Here is a 20,662-nt window from a genome sequence, read left to right as displayed (position 1 = left end):
CAAAAAGAGTATCATAGTAAACCTCAACAATAATGAATCTCGGAGAGGCTGATTCCTTGATATTTAATTAACAAGAGAAACCAACTTTTATGTCGTCGTTTTCTCCCTAGGGGCTTGATTCAAAAAATAAACTTTTATGTCGTTTTGCTAATTTGATCAATTATCCGAAACCTCAACTACCACTCTTTAGATTAGCTACTATATATATAAGTCCTCTTTGAAGCCCTAAAGATCGATCAAACAATATTAATTAGTATTGTCAGCAAGAGAGTTAAAGCCATGTCAATATCATTGCTTTTTTCTGGCATTACGATCTTAGGGGTGATACTCATTTGCTTTGTAATTTACATTGTATTTACAGTAGCATGGTACTTATATGGTAGGCAAATACTATCTGCTCCAACATTAAGCCAGCAGGAGGACCCAGCGAAGGAGAAGTGCTTTAGTTCCCAGAAACTGAAGCCGGATGTGATCACATTCAACTACAAGAAAGAATTGAGTGATTATCCAAATCACGAAAAAGAGAATTCTGATCAAAATGAATGCGTGGTGTGCTTGAGAGGTTTACAGAATGAGGAATTTGTAAGGCAACTTCCAAAATGCAAGCACACATTCCACGCGCCTTGTATAGACATGTGGCTCTACTCTCATTCTGATTGCCCCATCTGTCGGACAGTGATTGATCAGTTGCCGGATGAAGGTGCATTTACACCAGGCCGGAAGTCGGAGGTCTCTGTAGATATCAGCCCATCATTGACCTTAACAAGCATCTCAATAATCTAGCTGTTAAAATCCTCTTTTCTTTTCTTTGTTAATTTCTCATTTGGTTTATCAAATGCTAAAGGTTCTAGGTCTCCCTCCATTATATAGTTTCGATTACATGTTTCTGCAGTAACAAATAACTCTTCCATGTTAAGATCACTATGATTTTATAAAAATACCCCTTATAATTTCTGTAATTCTCGCCAAGTCTCTCGTCTTTCTCAGCTTCTTCCGGAGCAAAGATAAACCAGGGGCGTATCTACTCCAGTGGCTGGTTGGGCTCCAGATTTCAATAAATTTTATGCAATACAGGTGCTGCCTCCTAAAGAAACCATTCTTGGTTCAATTGGCAAAGCGTTAAGCTTATTTGGCTCTTGACCATGGTTTAATTCCCTGTTCTCCCATGTTCATCTTCATTTTTATTCTTTTGTTCCTGTTTTTTTTTTCCTCTTCCCCCATTTTCTCCTCCCTTTCTTTTTTTTTTTCTTTTATTACAATATTCTATTGGTATTTCTTAAAAATTTCTTCCTTAAAAGCAAATATTGTATTTTTTTTCTCTTTTCCCATTTTCTTCTACCTTTTTTGTCTTTAGTTACAAGATTTTTATTAATACTTCTTTAAAATTTCTTATAAAACCTTTTTTTTTTTTAACTAACGAGGATTAGGCGATACTAGCTCTTCTGCAATAGTCTGAAATGGGTGCCTAAGCACCCACACAACCTCGAAGGGGACCACTACAACCGGGGGCCCACCGCCCTTCCCTCGCTAGAAATCTTATTAATAAAAGGTAGCCGGAAGGCCAAAGTACATGAGGGGGGGGACTAGGCCAAAACCACCTCAAAAAAGAAAAGCTACAAATATTAAGGTACTGCACTAGGGGACTCGCTAGCTTGAACAAGAAAATAACAAACCGGTAATCTGTTCTAGCAGTGAAATCATGACCAAAAGAACTAATTAAAAATTGGGGAATTATGCTCCTCCAATGTGTACCAATATTCATGGCACCATAATTTGCAATCTTATCAGCAACACGATTTCCTTCCCTATATGTATGAGAACTATGAACCTGCTGTTGGGCAAAAGAGTTCATGCAATTCTTCCAACGGGTGCGGAGACGCCATGGGACCATGCTAGGATGACTGAAATAATGCAAAACCAACATGGAATCTGTCTCAATCCACAAAGGAAACTAGTTCCTCTCACGAGCCACCTTAATTACCTCAATAACTGCCAGTATCTCAACATCAATAGCCCAAGAGACAGCTGCTTTACAAGAGAAGGCACCCAAGAATGTTGCATCGCTGTTTCTAAAAACTCCACCATATCCAGCATGGTCGGTATCATGAAAGGAACCATCTGAGTTCGCTTAAAATTCTTGAAAGTATTATCGAAAACAAAAAAAAAAATTCTTTTTAAATTTTTTTTGGATTAAATACTTGTTACTCCTCAAACTTTGCCCTGAAAAACAGTTTAGTCCCTCGCCTTTTAAATTAAACTGGATAGTCCTTATTCTTTGCAAATCTCACACAATAGGTCCTCAACAGACCTAAATTGACTATTATGCCCTCATTCATCTTTTTTTTCAATTTTTTTTTTAATTTCTCTCTCTCTCTCTCTCTCTCTCTCTCTGTGAGTTGGTGTAGGCATACTCCGCCGTTAGTGCAGACCATCATCCCAAACTCAATTCCCCTGTCGCCCAATCTACTACGTCCAAAGCCCCTTCCGCGACTCCCACAACGGCGAGAAGACCACTATGTCTTTTCAGTCCAACCCCATCCTTTGCCCCGTCGACTCCCCTCACCACTCCCAATCCCTTGTCGGCCGCCACTCCCGTGACTCCTCCGCCATCATATGATTCAAAAAACAAAATATCCCAATTTTAATTGCTATACCAACATCAATCCATCACATTATCACCTCTACAGAAAGCTAGACAACAAACACTAACCTAAAGCCAAAGATCCCGACTTGGTGCCCGATCCAGAACCCAGCCCACAACTGTACCCATAACCTTGACTCTCCGACAACTCCCTCTCCAGTTCCTTGTGAGTTTGACTCGTCACACCACTCTGCCCAACTCAACCAAACCTCAGAGACCAATTCCACCATCTCTACCCAGCTTCGATCCCATTTTACCAAAAAAGAGAAAAGAAGAAGAAAGAAAATAATTGCTTTGGGCACCCAGAGAAAAGCTCTGGGCACCCGGTTTATCATTCTCCTCTACCACTGGCCTGAGTCGAGCGCCGGAGAGCTGGGTAAAGCACCGAAGGTCGAGCGCCGGAGGTCCTGGGTCGAGCACCAGAGGTCTGTTGCCGGAGGTCCTGGGTCGAGCGATGTGGATCCTCTTCCTCTGTTGCCGGTCACCAAAATAGTCTTCGGGTCCGGAATTGAGGCTGGGCCTTGTCGATCAGAATTGGAGGCGTCGGGTTGAGAAGGATGATAGAGAGAGAGAGAGATGGTGTTTGGAGAGAGTCGGGTTGCAGAAGAACGTTGATGTCGCCGGCGTGGAGTCTCGATCTCGTTTTGGGTGGAGTGGGGTCCGATGCCGAGGTTGGAGAGAAGTGCGGCGTTGTTTTGGGTGGAGTGGCCCATCGGAGAATGGGGCGGGGCCATCGCTGTGGAAGAGAAGAGGAAGAAGAGGCGGGTCACCGTTGGTGAGCGAGAGAGAGAAAGAGAGAGTAAAAAAAAAAAAAGAGAGAAAATAATATAGAAAAAGGAAGTGTTGAGGACCTGTTGAAAAAAAGAGAGAAACATTAAAAAAAATTGAAAAAAAAAAGATGAATGAGGGCATAATAGTCAATTTAGGTATGTTGAGGACCTGTTGTGTGAGATTTGCAAAGAATAAGGACTATCCAGTTTAATTTAAAAGGCGAGGGACTAAACTGTTTTTCAGGGCAAAGTTTGAGGAGTAACAAGTATTTAATCCTTTTTTTTCTTAAAGCATAGACCATCCCAAATTTGCATCTTGGATCCGCCACTAAGATAAACTAAAGCCAAAAGCAATTGAACAAGATGTGTGTAATCGGCCTATCCATGCTTTTACATCAAAAATCATAATCGAACAAAAAAAAACATAAGAAATTTGAAATGGGTTTTTCTGGGTTTCAGCTAAGGCTACCAAGATTGGCTATGCGAGAGGAAGTGAAGCTCATGAGTGCGAGAAAGAAGGAGACTAGCTCATGAGTGCAGTTTATTCTTCCCTGCAAAATTTCATTCATTTATACTTGAATTTTCTCTCTTCAAGCACTCTTGGGATCAATCATACCCATTAAATTGGTCATGTTATTTTATTTTCAGAAAATCAAATTTAATGAAAACAACTTGATTAGCAGGTGTTGTATGTATTGGGGAATTGGGGCTGAGTGAAGAAGTAAAAGAAGAATAGGGGAGGGAGGGAGAGAGAGTAGTAGCACTTCGGCAGGCTTGGAAGTTGGAAGGAAGAGAAGAATAAGATAAAGAATAGAAAAAGACAAAACTAGCTTTTCTGAAGACTATTGGATCTGATAATTGGCACATTTTGATCTCTGCGAAAGCTTAGGTAGGTTAGGAGAGAAATATGCTCAGGAGATGATCCTCTCCCAATGTCTATGGCCCCCCAAATTAAAGGGGTGTGTGATCAGACTCATCGACCAAACAACCGGTCATCATTTCATCAATGTCCTTACTAATTTTCTTTATCATCATTTTTATCTTAAAGAGTAGGAATCTAAATTTGGAACCTCATCTATATATATAATCTGATTAAAAATTTGGTTCTATACAGAATTTTCCCTATGATTTCGGATTCAGGCCATATTTATCAACCCAATTATACACTTTAGACAGTTTTACTGTTCTAGCAATTAAAATAAAAGCCAATTACATATAGGGTTATTTTTTAATGTTATATTAGTCAAAGGGCCACCAACTCTTTTTTTCCATCATAAGGCCACTACAATAAAAATAATGTAAAATTTTAGATATCAAAAATTATTAGAGTAAAAAGTCACCAATCATTCTCTCTCTCCTGTCCAGTGAGGTCTCCGGCAACCTTCGGTGACTTCTGGCAAGGTTTCCGGAAACTTTTGGTGAGATTTCCGATTGCCTCCGACAAGGTTACAAAAACTACAGTCACCAACAGCTATTTAGGTGTGATTTCCGGTGAGGTCACAAAAGCTACTTGACTTGATGCACATTTACGAAAGCGTACGTATCATTGCCAAGATAGGGAAATATTATGCCCAAAATTATCGTACCACGAGAATTAGTGGCTAACTCACAATCCTTGGATAGTCGGATTAGAGTCACAAAGCAAACAAAAGAAAAAGAAAATTAAATAAACATGTTAATCAAAGGCACCAAGCCTTAGCAATGCTCAGCTTTGGCTCACACCAAGCCTATTCAAAGCCACTATCTTGTAGCCTCAAGGTGGACATGCACAAATAAGTAGATGAGTTCACTTTTTTAGAGTTGATTTTAAATTAACAAAAAGTAATGAAATGTAAAGCAACTAATAAAAATGCAAAGAAACTAATAAAAGTGTAAACAAAATAAATGAGAATGTTGGTACTAGGGAGGCTCCTTCACCCAAATCTTATGTGTCGGAAGCTAATTTAATGTAGATGCAAATTTCCTACTTTGGCGATAGTCGTATCCAAGACGGTTCAAGGCTCAAAGACCATATATTCTCATTTTGATACTAATGCGCCAGTTCAAGGGTCACACTAACTCAATTAGAGAGAGGTAGTGTAATGAACTCGATTTTCGTTATTAATTTCTTCTGATTTTCTGGAAATTAATAAAGTCTCAGTTGGTACAAATTCTTGTTCTTATGAGGATGACTACGTGTGTGTGTGTGTCTATATATATATATACACACACACACACACATGAAATTTGTATCTTGATGGTGTAGTATTCTGCTGAGTACAATAATTGTTATTTTATTCATGTTATTGTTTTGAGAATTTACTCTTTTCGGGAAAGCAAATATTATGTGATTGTGGATTTATAGTCTTGAAAGAGTACTTTGAGTTGTGGTGTAACATTTTTGGGTCTTGAGTGACCTCTTTAAATGTTTTGGTCTGTGGAGGCCGAGGGTCATAGTGGAGACCGAGGGTCATATTAGTGACAGAGGGCAGGTTTATCGGGAACCATGCCTTTGGTCGGGTTATGGCTATGATTCTGTTAGAGCTCTAGTCTGTCTGTCATTGTATGTCATGGGGGTAACAAGGATGTTACTTACGACTCATGAATACACGTTTTATATAAAAGAGAGTCTCAAGTGTATTCTTTCTTTTAATTGTCCAAGGAATGACTTGATTTCATATTTGAATTGTGAGTTACAATGATATGATTTTGTCACTTTAGTGACGTATGTTATCCATAAGAGGTAAGGATGTCGAGTTTTAAAAACGAATCGTTATTGTGTGATCGTTTTACTTGAAAGGGTGATTTTGTGGAGTTAAAAGTTGTTGCTTTAATTTATTCATAAGTTGAGAAAATTATAAGCATGTGTTGATTTGAGTCATTTCAGCTGAGTTTTACTCATACGAGCTTAAAAAGCTTACCGGGTTTGTTGTTGCAACCCGATGCAGTATTCCATGGTGTAGGGGTTATTCCTGCAACTCAGGGCAACAAGGGTTGAGACCGCGGCTTGTTGTTGCAGCAGTGTTAGGTTCAGAACCTATTTTGTTATCGTACTGTTGTTTGTGCTCCTAGTGAGCGTTTACATTTTACTCTGATGCTTTTGAATTTATGTAAACATTTGGTGATGTAATATTTGACTCTAGAGAACAATTTGGTATTGACATTTATGACTCGATTTGTTTTGTGGCTTAGATTAAATGAAAAAAAAATTCTACGCATTTTTGTGCGATTTGTTGAGTTATCGTGTTTCTGATTTGAATTTCTTTATTTGAAATTCAGGGCGTGACAGTTTGGTATTAGAGTGTAAGGTACATACTTGGTGATAATCAATATTACTCGAGTGATGGCTCGTCTGCAGCGGATTCCCATCAGATACTCTTTAGTATTGATATAGTCATTGGGTATGTGGGAGTGTTAAATTTTGTGTTGAACGTTAAGTCGTCAGAGCATAGGTCGGCTCTGTAGGTTAAGCGTAGGAGCTTTGTATAGCTTCTTTTGAGTTATAGTCTTTTGAAGAATGGGAACCTCTGGATTGAATTCTTGTTTGACATAGAGGATATTGTTTGCAAATGTGTACCCTCTTTGTTTTAGTGTCTGGATTGATGTGGTCATTGTATTTGACTTATACTTATGTTTAAGTTTTATGCAAGTATTAACCAAGTGTTGCTATGGTCCTTAGGTGATAGATTCTCCGAGAGACAGGGTTAGGGACTGAGGCAGACCCCTAGGAGGGGGGTAGAGCTAGAGGTAGAGGCAAGGTTCCTCCTGTGAAGGAGTTCTATCAGAATGAGGAGGAAGTGGTGGAGGTACCACATGTTGTGTAGCCTATTCAGCATGTGGTTGGGGTGGTTGATGCCACTAACCTATCTAGGTTGGCTAGAGAGATTACTAGAGTGGGAGCAGTCACTTTTCAGGGAGGTACAGATTACATGTTGGCTGATCAGTAGATCGAGAACATAGAGACCTACTTTGAAATGATTATCTATACTGAGATTGAGAATAGGAAGATAGTTATGTTTCTTCTTTAGGATGAGGCACAAATGTGGTGGACAGGCACACAAAGAGCTAGAGATGTGTCTACCTTGACTTGGGAGGGTTTTGTGGAACTATTTCGATATTTAATTGAAATTTTTTTTAGAATATATGAATAATTATTGAGTATGACCTTATTCCTATATTTGAAAGTGGATAATTCTTAAGTTCACCCCCTAAGTGAACATGCTCATTCACCCTTCTTTCAACAGCCACTTAAATGCTAACACCAGTATTATTATCTATAAAAAAAAATTTACCTACTTTGGTGTTAATTCACTCCGTTATGGCATCATATTTATTCGCACTCTCCCTAACTCCACGCTCAACAAACAGATATGGTCTATCACCTTTGTTTTATGATTGAAATTGTGATTGGTTGGGATGATGCTTTTAGTATCTAAACGTTTGGTCTAAAAGCATTTTGTTTGGTCAGCTGAAATGTGGAATCCCATAGCTGGAAGCTTAGAGTTTCTTGAATTTCTCTCTTCTTGTTTTTATCAGTCAATGTTTTGTTCTCAATGATTACAATGAAATAAAGAATTTGAGGTTTTGATGGCGGAGATGTAGAACGTTAGACTCTGCTTGGGATTCTCTCGACTATTATCATTTCATGAATTTGAGAATCTGAGATTTTTTTTTTTTTTTTTTTTTTTGACTTTGTTAAGGGGAACCTAAAGGCTTCCTAGGCCCAAGATAAACCCCTTCGGCGCATGTGAAATGCTCCAACTGTGCATTGATTTTGAGAATCTGAGATTTTGGTTGGACTGGTAGAAGGTTGGAATTGTTTGATCAATTATTGCTATTGATTTCAAGGAATTAGCGAATTTGGTGTTGGGCATACTGTCATTTATTAATTGATGTTAGTGGCTGGGATTGTGAATGGTCATTTCATTTTATGTTTTAGGTATTGAGAGTGCGATAGAAGTATGAATTTGGGTTTGAGAAATCAGAGGATATTGGGGAAACGCTATAATTAACAGCAATATAGTTAAAGTTGAGTTTATATTATTATTTTTTAATCAAAACACATGTGTCAAGACTTAATTGGTTGGTTGGAAGAGAGGTGAATGAGCATGTTCACCCAGGGAGAAGTTGCAATTGATGATAGAGATAGAATAGTCGAATACTTCTCTACTAGGGTTTTCCGAAAAAACTCTCTTGCCTCCGTCCGGCGGCGCGTCAATGGACGCTGTCGTCGGACGGGCCTTGTTGCTGGGTGATCGTGGTTCCTTGTATCGAGGTGGCTTTGCTCTTGATCGTTGGGATCGATGGCTGGTGGTAGGGGAGATCTGAGTTGCTGGGGGTGGTGGTTCAGTACTTGCAGGTGGAAGTTGTGGGTTGGTTGGGCGGCATGTCTGGGGATGAAGAGGGCGGAGGAGATGGAATTTGTGGCAGGTCAAATCCTGGATGGTCAAAGATGGTGGTGGATTGTCGATCCATTCTGGGTCCTGTTTGGTGGTTCTGATTTCTCTGCTAATTGGGCTGGATGTGGGGTTTGGGCTCAATTTTTGGGCCCTATCCTGGTTGTTTTTTGTTTTTAATGTTTGTTTTTTTTTAAGTTGTTTTTTGGTAATAAGTCACTGCCAAGGTTTGGTTGGTGGTATTAGCTATTTGTTTCAGTTGTGTTAGGTTTTAGCTTTAGGGTCGTGTGCACTACAGGTTGTGGCAGAGTCAATTTCTCTCTGGCCTTCTAGTTGTTCGTTCCTATCTGCTTTTGGGTCAGCAAAAAAGTCAGGTTGTGCCATTGACGAGCATTATTGGCCTTCTAGTGGGTCGTTCCTGTCTGGTTTTGGGTCGGAGGTGATGGCGATTTGGAGCAGGTGTGGATTGACGGTGTTGACAATAGGGTGGTGATGGTGTTGGGTTTCTTTAGTCCCACGTCTGAATATCCAGCAATCCTTTTGGTCTGGTTTAGGTCACAACGAGTGTTGGCTCAGTCGATCAAAAGCTGGTCAGGAGGACTCTGGTTGGTAAGTTAATGTTGACACAAGTGAGTTGTCTAGTTTCAGACTGATTGGCTGGACGAGAGGTGAGATGTCAAGGATTCACTGCTCTTGCGTTTGTTGTATTTGCCATACAGTTGTAGTGCAAGTTTGGAGTCAGTCATTATAGAGTTATAGAGTTTCAGTGTGAAGTCTAGTGGTCATTTCTTTGTAAGAGATGTTGCCTAAAACTCGTTGTAAGCAGTTTATTATTAATGAAGTTCTTATTTGATCAAAAAAAAAAAGTTCACCCAGGGAGTGAACCTAATAATTGTTCTTTGAAAGTCAAATTCTTTAATATCTTATGATGTTTTAATTGTAATTTTATATTTTTAAAATAAAAAACATTATGGCATTTGAACTATTCAAGTGAGATGGTAATACATGTTAACTGGAATTCAGAGCGGGTGTGGGAACTGAAACCCCAACAGGTACGGAAACAAGGAATTTTTAGAATGGAGAATAAATTTAATAACGGGGTGGCACCATATATATATATATATATTATCAAGTGGAATTCATTCATACGGAATAAATGTTACAAGTATAATGAACAATATAAACAAGAGACACTAATGGGCCTACCCATAATATAACGCTATATCATCAGGTCTAAACCTATCTTCCTATGTCTGAAAGGACAATATCTCTCCAACGGAGCATGACCTCCAATAGGCCCAAGCCCAAACGTAATGCTACTATCTGTTCGCTCACTCGAGTGACCCGACCAAGGCCAAACCCAGCTGCCTTCAAGCCAACCCCCAACCACCAGCGATCACCGTATTTTAATTTTTAACCCCCACCCTGTCTACCACTGCAGCAACCATTAATTTGCAGATCCTTGAATCAATCATGTCGTAGTCTTCGGCCATATCAAGAGGAGAACCACATAAACTGCCTACTTACTATCAAAGTCGGTGCGTACAAAAATTTCGAGGAAATTGTTAACCAACTTCCAACTTTGATCGTCAAAGCGAACACAGAAAGTTGAGTCGCGTTGAAATTCAGATATTATATACAAAGGTACACTATATAAGCATAAATTGTTTTTAGAAAAGCAAACTGTCGTTGATCCAATGGCAAGTCTTAGCTACATTGTTTACGTGTTGGCCAGCCTATTCAACCCAATTACCTTCCTTCTATACGGTCATCGTGATCATGGCGATCAGTACTACAGTAGTACTAGTATAGAACACAATCAAAGTAAGGTGGCGTTGTTTGTGTTTGGGGACTCACCATTTGAGGCTGGAAACGACCAATACCTAATTCCTAATGTTACGGTAGAAGATGATGCAGCAATAGCCTGGCCATATGGAATGACTTTCTTCCACCATCCTACTGGAAGATTCAGTGATGGGCGTATTGTCCCCGATTTTATTGGTACGTACATACGTAAACTTTCACTTTGATAAAGTTTAATCACATAATCCAACGAAACTTGATTGAGTTATGATGAATCGCATAAATAAATGATTGATTCTACAAACAGCTCATGACGAATTACTTAGTACAGTTGAATAAACGATTTTGATAATAGATCCAATATTGGCTCTTGTTTCTTCAAAGTTGTACTATCAGATTATCTAATGTAATGAAAAAGCTTGAAATCCTAAAGAGAGTTTCTATTGAGACCTCTAAATCTGCTCACTTGACCTCACTCTGTTATGAATTATTAAATGACATATATAACCTACTATAAAATGACTATTAAGGACAATAATTATACAAAAAAAATATTATATTTATTTTATGTAGACTTTCCAATTCAATAATATTAGATTGTATTCCTTATTATTTTCCTTATCTATTTTCATTTTCCAATTTCACTACATACTCATTAAAGCATTCATATATTTAATTATGATTAAGATCATGTGACATAAAAATATATGATATATCTATTGAACGCATATTGGTAAGGGAAAATAAAATAAATCCTCTTATGATTTATGACTTAAATATAAGTCAATCCATTATATTTGAAATAATAATAATAATAATAATAATAATACAAAATAATAAAAATAAAACTATTTAAATAATTAATCATGTGGTACAAAAAATACAGAAAAAAAAAATTAAAAAACGAATGATTTTTTTTTGAAAGAATAAAAAAACATGATTTCTTCATTTTTTTTTGCACAGCTAAAATAGAAAAAAAAAATTTTAAAAAAAAAACATAATAGTTCATGGCATTTTCTTATTGATTAGACATTAATTTTTGAAACTCAAGTTTGATTAAGAAATGTATATGTAGTTAAGATTTATAGAATGATTAAATCATTGAAATGACTAAATTTTTTATTTTAAAGATAATAATTTGTTTGCAAATTATATGAGAGGTTATTTGAGGAAGTTTAGTAAGGTTTAGTGAGTAAATTTAGTAATTGAAAATTTGATAAGAGGTGTAAAAAGCATAGAGGTCAAGTGAGTAAATTTAGAGATCCCAATAGAAAAACTCAATCCTAAAAGTCTATCCAAATATGGACCCAAAATAAGTTATTCTGAATGTATTACTTTTATGAGGGAGTAATCATCAGTAATTAAGCAAATAATGCTTAAGGTTAAATTTTTAAAATACCAAATAATGCCTTAGTTGATTAAAATTTTAAAGATTTTTGTCCATTTACCTCATTTTTAGGGATTTTTTTTCCATTTATCCCATTAAGTTTTTTTAATTCCCCCTCACCCAAAACACTCTAAGGAAGTCCTTCCCTAATACCCCATTAAGTTTTTTTTTTTGTTTTTTGTTTTTTGTTTAATACTATTTTACCCTCACCCTTTTGTTACTTAGAGAAAGAGAAAAAATGGAATAGAGAGAAACCATAAGAGACTTCGCCGGATTCCGGCCAACTTTCACCGGATTCTGGTCGCTGCCCACCGGAATTTTCTGAAAATCTCGCCGAATGTCTCCAGAAAGGTTTATTGCCTCCAATAGACGTCTATTGCCCCTCAATAAATGTCTATTGCCCCCACTAGTCTATTGCCCCCCAATAAACCTTTTAGTCGCCTGAATTGTAACTAATCTCTCTAGATTTAGACAAATAAAACTTTGATTACAGAAAAAAAAACGACAATATTACATCAATTCAAAACGTCTATTGCCCCCCAATAGATGTTTATTGACCCAATATAACTTCTTTTTTTTTTCATTTTCCTTTCCTTTTGCCCCTTTTTTACCAAAAAAAAAATTTGATTTGGGTACCGGCCCACATCTTTTTCTCCTCCCATCTTCGACTTCGACGGTTGCAGACCTCCCTTCTCCGACTTCGATGGGTGCAGCCCGGGACCCGTAGCAGAAGCAGTGGAGAGGATTGCGAAGGAGCAGCAGAAGCAGAGGAGTGGTCTACACCAACCTGTTACCAGCCTCGCCGCCAACGATCGCCTCTCCGACGCTCTGCATCGAGACTGAGTTAAACTCCGGTAGCTCCGACTGGAGCTTCAGGCGTGATGCCGAAGTTCGACGTTGCACCGGAGGTTGAGATAGTGCTTCAGGCGTGATCCAGAGTTTGACGTCGCACCGGAGGTGGACAGAGAGAGCTTCAGGCGTGATTCGGAGTTCGATGCCGCACCGGAGGTGGGGATAGAGAGAGAGAGAGAGAGAGAGCAGTAGAGATCGAGGGGGAGAGAGAGTCAGAGTGGCATGAAATGTAATTAATTAATTAGTTTTAGGTTAAAATTGTCATTTTGCTTTAAAGTGGGTTAATGGGAATAAAAATTTGTTGTTGGGGTAAGTGAGATCATTTTAGCTGATTTTGGTGCTTTGGGTCAAGGACCCAAATTTTAAATATAAGAAAAGATATGAAATGTTATCTAGACTTGGAGACAGAGAGCAATATTAAAAAAAAAAAAAAAGACAACTGCAATTGTCATTTTTTTTCTTTCTTGAATTGTATATTTTTTTTTAAGAGAATTGTGAAATTTAGTTTTCAAATATTTTATTTAACAAAAATTATTAAAATAAAAACAAATAAAACTTATTCTTTCACGTAAGAGAGTTTCTATTGGGACCTCCAAATCTGCTCACTTGACCTCACTCTATTATGAATTATTAAATGACATATATAACCTACTATAAAATGACTATTAAGGACAATAATTATACTAAAAAAATATTATATTTATTTTATATAGACTTTCCAATTCAATAATATTATATTGTATTTCTTATTATTTTCCTTATCTATTTTGATTTTTCAATATCACTACATACTCATTAAAGCATTCATATATATTTAATAAGAATTAAAAATATGATTAAGATCATGTGACATAAAAATGTATGATATATATGTTGAACGCATATTGGTGAGGGAAAACAAAATAAATCCTCTTATGATTTATGACCTAAATCTAAGTCAATCCATTATATTTGAAAAAAAAAAAACTAGCATTTAAAAAAATATATATTTAAATAATTAATCATGTGGTACAAAAAATACAGAAAAAAAAATTAACATTAAAAAACAAGTGATTTTTTTTTTAGAATAAAAACAAATGATTTTTTTTTTTTCGCACAGCTAGAATAGAAAAGAAAAAACAGAATAGTTCATGGCATTTTCTTATTGATTAGATATTAAGTTTTAAAACTCAAGTTTGATTAAGAAATGTATATTTAGTTAAGATTTATAGAGTGATTAAATTATTGAAATGACTAAATTTTTTATTTTAAAGATAATAATTTGTTTGCAAATTATATGAGTGAGGTTATTTGAGGAAGTTTAGTGAGTAAATTTAGTATTTGAAAATTTGATAAGAGGTGTAAAAAGCATAGAGGTCAAGTGAGCAAATTTGGAGGTTCCAATAGAAAAACTCTTCACGTAAAGAAACTAAGGGAAATGTCAATTGACACACGCACGCGTGAGCGTGTGTTAAGAGGCTAGTTCTTAATTAACTCAATATATATAAAGATGAAAATATATTCATCCCTAAATTTCAGACTTTCAAAATAGAAATTTAAACTTTAAACTTTAAACCATTAACCTCTATTAATTGCACCACCGTACCTCTCCATTAATCTAGGCTTTAAACCACTAACTTGCATAAGTGATCTACTCAAAGAGAACCAAAAATCTAACGGTCAATGTATTTGCCGATATAATCGAAAAGTAAGTCTCACAAATGATCCCTTAAAATGGCCAAAAACAGGGATTACTTAATAAGTATCAATTTGGCCAAAAATTTGCATATGTAATCTATTCATGAAGACCAAAAACTAAACTGTCAAGATGCTGATATGTGATCAAAAAGTAACTTCCACAAGCGATCCCATAAAATGGCTAAAAAAAAAACTCCCTCACTAGAAGGACTCTATATATTAAGGCTAATTTTTTTTACTGAGAGAACCGAAACCAGCCAAAATTGGTCGAACCAAACCAGTCCAAATTGAAAATGAAGCTAAACTGGAGTTTCAATTCCACACAACTTAACCAAGTGACTTAATTATGCACGGTTTCGGTTTAAGCAAACTAGAGAACCTGTTTAGACCGAATCGACAAAGACAGGTTTACTTAATTCAAAATGAATTAGATCTCTCATCTTTTTCAAATTGTAGGGCTCAAACTCTCGACTCCACAAATGCAAATATAGCTTTGTCCACTAGGCTACAACATTGCTTGTTGTATTTCACAAGCATCCACGAGGACCACAATCCTCCTTTTGCCTCATCGATCTCTTTCTTCTTCTTCTTCTTCTTTTTCTTTCTTCCTCCTCATTCTGTAGTTCTCACCATCTTCACTTGGCTCACAGATCTGAGGGTTATGACCTCAGATCTATAGATATAAGGCTCATCAACCTTTAGATGCATATTTCATCACCAGATTATCGCCGAATTTCTTCTCGTAATCTTCTAAATTTCGATGATCGAATTGAGTTCCTTGATACTGATCATTTACTCGGTAAACTGAACTTTCGGTAACCAAAACTTCCAGTACTGTTACCGTTACAAATCTGGGCATATTGAAAGCTTTCGGTTCGGTTTCGGCCAACGCGAAAAAAGTCGGTAACCAAGCCGAAGTCAGCCCTACTGTATATAGAGAGAGGTTCTAGAGAGGACCTCCTTAAACTTAAAATTTGAGGATGTTTATATTTTTAGCATGTAGTTTAATAATCTAAACCACTCATTCTCTAATCACACACACACACATATTATTATTTATATAACTGATCTTGTGTCGATGAGCTGTGACCAAGGTTCTAAAAAAACGGCCTAGGCGGCTCCATGCCGTTCCGATTATGGCCTAGTCGATCGAGCTGGGCGCGGGGTTGAAAATCGGTCGCCTAGGCGGGCTGGGCGGATCTGACTAGGCGGTGGGCGGTCGGCGATTAGGCGTTCTGGTTTTTTTTTTTTTTTTTGACTCGTCCTAAAAGGATCAAACCCAATCAGAATTCAGAAACCCAACCACAAACTAACCTCGCCTCTCTCCTCTCTCTGTCTCTCTCTGGCACGGACGCCTTCTCTCTTCAACGGTGATGTCGTGACGGACGACCCGTCTTCAATCTTCCAGAAACACCGAGATAACAATCAAAACTTTGGTGAATTGTGAAACAGAGAAAAGAAGAAATATGAATTAAGATTTGATTTTGGTTTCTGGGTGTTTGAAATTTCAAATAGAGCACTGCAAAGATTGTAAGTTTATGATGAGGGAAAGAGAATATGGATTGGGTTTTGTTTCTGGGTAGGCTATTGGGATGGCGTTGGGGATTGGAAATTGAAAGATGGCACCGCGTTTGAGCTTTCCAGGAAGAACATGAGAGAGAGAGAGAGAGAGAGAGAGGTGGTGTGTTGACTTTTGCTTAAAACAGGGCATAATGGGAGATAGGAAGTTCTGATCATTTGGTGGGCCAAGGGAGTTGATGCCTAATTATAGTCTAATAGATGAGCTAGAGGTCCGGTTTAATTAGATGGAGGAGTTATTTTTTGTTTACTTTGACTATTTTTAATTAATTGTTGGACTTTAAATATATTTATTTATATAATTATATATCATAAAAATAATTAAAAATTAAAAAATTAAAAACCGCCTAGGCTCCCGCCTAGGTCCCTAGGCGCTAGTCCCTGGGTCACCGCCCACTAGCGCCTAGCGTTTTTTAAAACCTTGGCTGTGACTTATTGGTAAGTTATAATACCAATATTGTAAAGGTCATAAGTTCGATTCTCACTTACATAAGTTCGATTCTCACTAACATATGTAAGGGTGAGGTGGGTTAAGGATTTTTTTTTCTTGTTTTTAAAATAAAAAAGATAACTGATCTTGTCAACCATAATTTTTTTTTTTTTATACCCTAAAACATTAAATAACTTTATATATATATTTATTGTCAGGGGATAAAAAAAAAATCAAAATTAGAAAAATTTATTAATTTCAAAAACTAACTGAAAACTTCTAGATGGATAACCACCCACTTCCCCACCCACATAGGGTGTGAGCAGTTTCTAATATCTATACTATATTTAAAAAGAAGACATTTTGTCAAATAAAACCAAAATATCCTTTAAATATTAAAGGAATTTACAAAACAATTAATGGTTAAGGTATAATTAATGTAAAATTAAAATTATTAGAAAAGTCAATGCTATATATTTTTTTTTAATTACATCAACAAACTCAAATACAACAACTAGTCTTTCGTGAGTCAAACTCACTTTTCCTAATGCCACTAGATCAAATAATAGTATGGTACTGGCCTGGCATCTATGCTATACTTAAGAGAATATATTTTGTCAACCAAAATAGAATATGTTTACTGAAATACCCTTTAAACATTAAAAAACTTTACAAAACAGTTAACATTTAGGGTTAATGATGTAAAATTAAAATTATTAAAATATATATAAATTTATAACCCCACAAATTGATTAGACAGTTAGTGTTTACTACTCATGTATATTTCAACCAATTGTCTACACCCATGGGGTGTGTTTTGTTTCTAGTATATCACACACAGTCACATAAATAGACGCTTCAACAGCTAAGTTTGCAAAGCTGCCGATGCTTCCACCATACTTGCAACCCGGTCCACATGATTTTACCGATGGATCCAACTTCGCTTCGGGTGGAGCCGGGGCCCTTGCAACAACCAACACAGGAACTGTGGTCAGTTTTAATTATTGACCGACTCTTTGGATTTTGCCTTAAATCAATTGATCTTTGATTATGTGCTCTATATATAATATTTTGGCCAGGCAAGTTTTCCAATGCAGTTGAGTTATTTTAGGAATGTGACAAAGTTGCTACAACAGAAACTGGGTCATTTAGAAGCCAAACGTATTCTGAGAAACGCTGTGTACTTGATTAGCATCGGAGGCTGTGATTATTTCAGCTTCTATGCTACATACCCAAATGCGACCGAGCCCCAGCAAGAGGAATATGTAGCAATCGTGATTGGTAACTTGACCACTGTGCTTCAAGTACGTACTATACATTAGGGTTTGTTAATTGGGCTCTGCCAATTTTAGTCATTCTATATGTATTTAACGTATAACTGTTTTTGTAGGGGATATATAACTTAGGAGGAAGGAAAATTGCATTTCAGAATGTGGGATCTCTTGGGTGCCTACCTGCAATGAGACAAATATTCGGTGTTACTGAAGGGTGCGTTGAAGGACTTCTGAGTTTGGCGAACCTACACAATACAGCTCTAGCTAATGTCCTCAAAGAGTTAGAGAGCCAACTATCAGGATTCAAATATTCAATATTTAACTACTATGATGCGACTGAGGATCGATACCTTAACCCTGCAACATATGGTACGTACGTCGCATTTCTTTAACCTACTTTGGCTAACTGATGACAATGTTAGAGAAATCTCTTACGTACGTATATTTTAAAGTTTAGCTTGTCTAACTCTTTAACTGTTGTTAATATATCGGGTTATGCTGCAATTGGAATCAGGGTTCAAAAATGGGTCGGATGGATGCTGTGGTACAGGACCGTACAGGGGAGTTGATTGTGCAATAGAACCGTTTGAATTATGCGAAGACCCTGGTGAGTATGTGTGGTTTGATGGTGGCCATTCGACTGAAAGGGCAAACTTCCAATATGCAAAGCTAATATGGAGTGGAACCCCGAATACCACAGGGCCTTACAATGTCCAACAGCTTTTTCAGCAAGTTTGAGATCATTAATCCCTCACTTGAAAGTTATTTATGATTTTATGTAATAAAAGCTAAACTTATTCCTACAAGTTAATTGTAATGCTTTAGTTTGAACGGGGAGAGTTTCTCTTAATTAGTTCTCAATAATTTAATAGTTTCTGCAGTACGTAAATGCGTGTCTTCCATGTTAACATCCTTAAAACTAACTCAATGCATGGTTATGTTGAAAAAATTGGCTTGGCATGGTCTAGGCACAAAGCCATCTGTATATATAGTCTCATATTCGACATGATGTATAACAAGATCTAGACTACACACACTAATGTGATGTGTTTGGAGCATATATGCATGAGAGTATGAGACAGGAACAAGTATTTTGTCGGACTCATCAACCATTTTATGGTGAAGAATAGAGATCTCATAGTAGAAAAGTAATAGAAGAAAATATAACTTGTAAGTTGGTTACTTTTAATCCGACACCTAGCTAATAAGTGATTGATCAGTGCTATAACGAGTCATACGGACTATGTTCGTCGTTGTTTAACACTTCCGCTCAACAGGCCTGTTATCAAAGTCTCCAGTCATGGCTTTTAAGTAATAACAAATACACCGAACTGCATAAAGAGTCCTTTTTATTTCTCCTAATGATTGTCCAAGTTTTTTTTTTTTTTCTACTAATGTTAACTGTCATGACTCTTGAGTAAGTAACAGATACACCATACCTCCATAAAGAGTTACCCCTTTTCTTTCCCCTTATGATTGTCTAATTTATTTATTTTTTTCTCTGCTAATGTTTTGATTAAATTTCTGGGTGCGAATAGAATTTCCATTATGATTCTGTAAGGCCATGCATATTCCTACTACCAAAACATACGACAGGCCCATCGCAGATGTGTCTTTATGTCAAAGCCTAATAACAAAAGAATACCATTCTCAAAAAAAATAAAATAATAACAAATGAATATCAACACTCAATGAACAATTAAGTTGTTCTTTCCTCTGTTTCTGCTTCTGCGTCAAGCCAAATACTAGCTGTCACATCCTACTGATCCAAAACCTCTAAGAGTTTGGAAAATTTGAGGGTTAAGCAGTCAAGTCTTTGAATCCATGATTCCCATGCGCTTCATTTTCATACTGGATTTGAAAAGTTTGACCAAGGAAAATAACTGAATCTACGCAACCAAGACTCATGCCTAAACCCTTACATCATAGATAGGAACATGATTTTGATGCCACTGATTGGTAATTAGTAATACACGAAGCAGATGGATACTTGTACTGCAAATGGATGCCCAAGTTCTAGTCTCAATCAAAATGACTTATGTAGTGATGTTTATTCACATCAATTGCTTTCATTTCCGCCAAATATACTATTCATATTCAACTTCAAATTTAGGTGCGAGTCAACACCATACTTTCGATCACTTGCATATCTCTATGTCAATTTGAATGGCTTTGCATAGCTACTATATGGTTTAGTCAGGACTGCAACTGACCGACCGGTAACTGATGTACGACTCATCATTTCTTTGTTTGATGGTGTTGCTTGAGGTGTCCAGATTCCTAATTCTCTCCTTTCCTACACACATGATCAGTAGTAAAACGAATATTCTGTACGTAAAAAATAAATTGATTGGAAGTTCAATCAATTTAACAGCAAAAAGAAGGGCAATGGGATAGAAATAAGTTCCCCGGGTTTATTGCTCTGAATATTCAGAGCACCTACTATGCTTTATACACTAATATGGGAACTGAAAATGACTTCACAAAGTATATATGTGATCTGTGCATGCAGGATGACCAAGAAAATGGTGTCTATAGTGGGGTGGGCACATTGGCAGTTTCATATATACTTCATTAGCCACCACACATGATTTTCTCGTGTCAACTTTGCTAATTCTGGGTGCATGCATGGCCCTAGTTTTTCTTGGTGGGAGGATGGCTAGCTTTTTCTCAGAACAAAACAACCAACTTCGGGAGTATTGTTGCTTAATTTGAGCCTTTAATTCATCCACACTAGTCTTTTTGTCTTTTCATTTTTTACTTTGTTAAGGGGAACCCAAAGGCTTCTTAGGCCTAAGATAAACCATTTCGGCGCATGTGAAATGCTCCAACTGTGCATTGCAGCACAGTGCCTAGCTACTTTGACAGCTTCGGG

General features: G+C 36.9%; 2 protein-coding genes across 2 annotated transcripts; both read left to right on the top strand.

The window, feature by feature from the left end:
• The first annotated feature begins 279 nt into the window (after window positions 1-279).
• On the top strand, window positions 280-783 carry LOC133730581 (RING-H2 finger protein ATL2-like). The gene has a single exon (XM_062158145.1). It carries the CDS (start codon window positions 280-282, stop codon window positions 781-783), a length of 504 nt encoding a protein of 167 aa, XP_062014129.1.
• Window positions 784-10,448: 9,665 nt separating this feature from the next.
• On the top strand, window positions 10,449-18,670 carry LOC133725467 (GDSL esterase/lipase 1-like). Its single transcript, XM_062152746.1, has 5 exons — window positions 10,449-10,787; window positions 17,379-17,503; window positions 17,593-17,817; window positions 17,904-18,156; window positions 18,302-18,670. The coding sequence occupies exons 1-5, from the start codon at window positions 10,484-10,486 to the stop codon at window positions 18,523-18,525; spliced, it is 1,131 nt and encodes a 376-aa protein (XP_062008730.1). The 5' UTR covers window positions 10,449-10,483; the 3' UTR covers window positions 18,526-18,670.
• The last annotated feature ends 1,992 nt before the right edge of the window (window positions 18,671-20,662 follow it).

The sequence above is a fragment of the Rosa rugosa genome, chromosome 1 (assembly GCF_958449725.1).
Source record: "Rosa rugosa chromosome 1, drRosRugo1.1, whole genome shotgun sequence".
In the NCBI taxonomy this organism is placed as follows: domain Eukaryota; kingdom Viridiplantae; phylum Streptophyta; class Magnoliopsida; order Rosales; family Rosaceae; genus Rosa; species Rosa rugosa.
The sequence above is the reverse complement of the archived record's forward strand: the minus strand, read 5'-3'. Positions and strand labels throughout refer to the sequence as shown.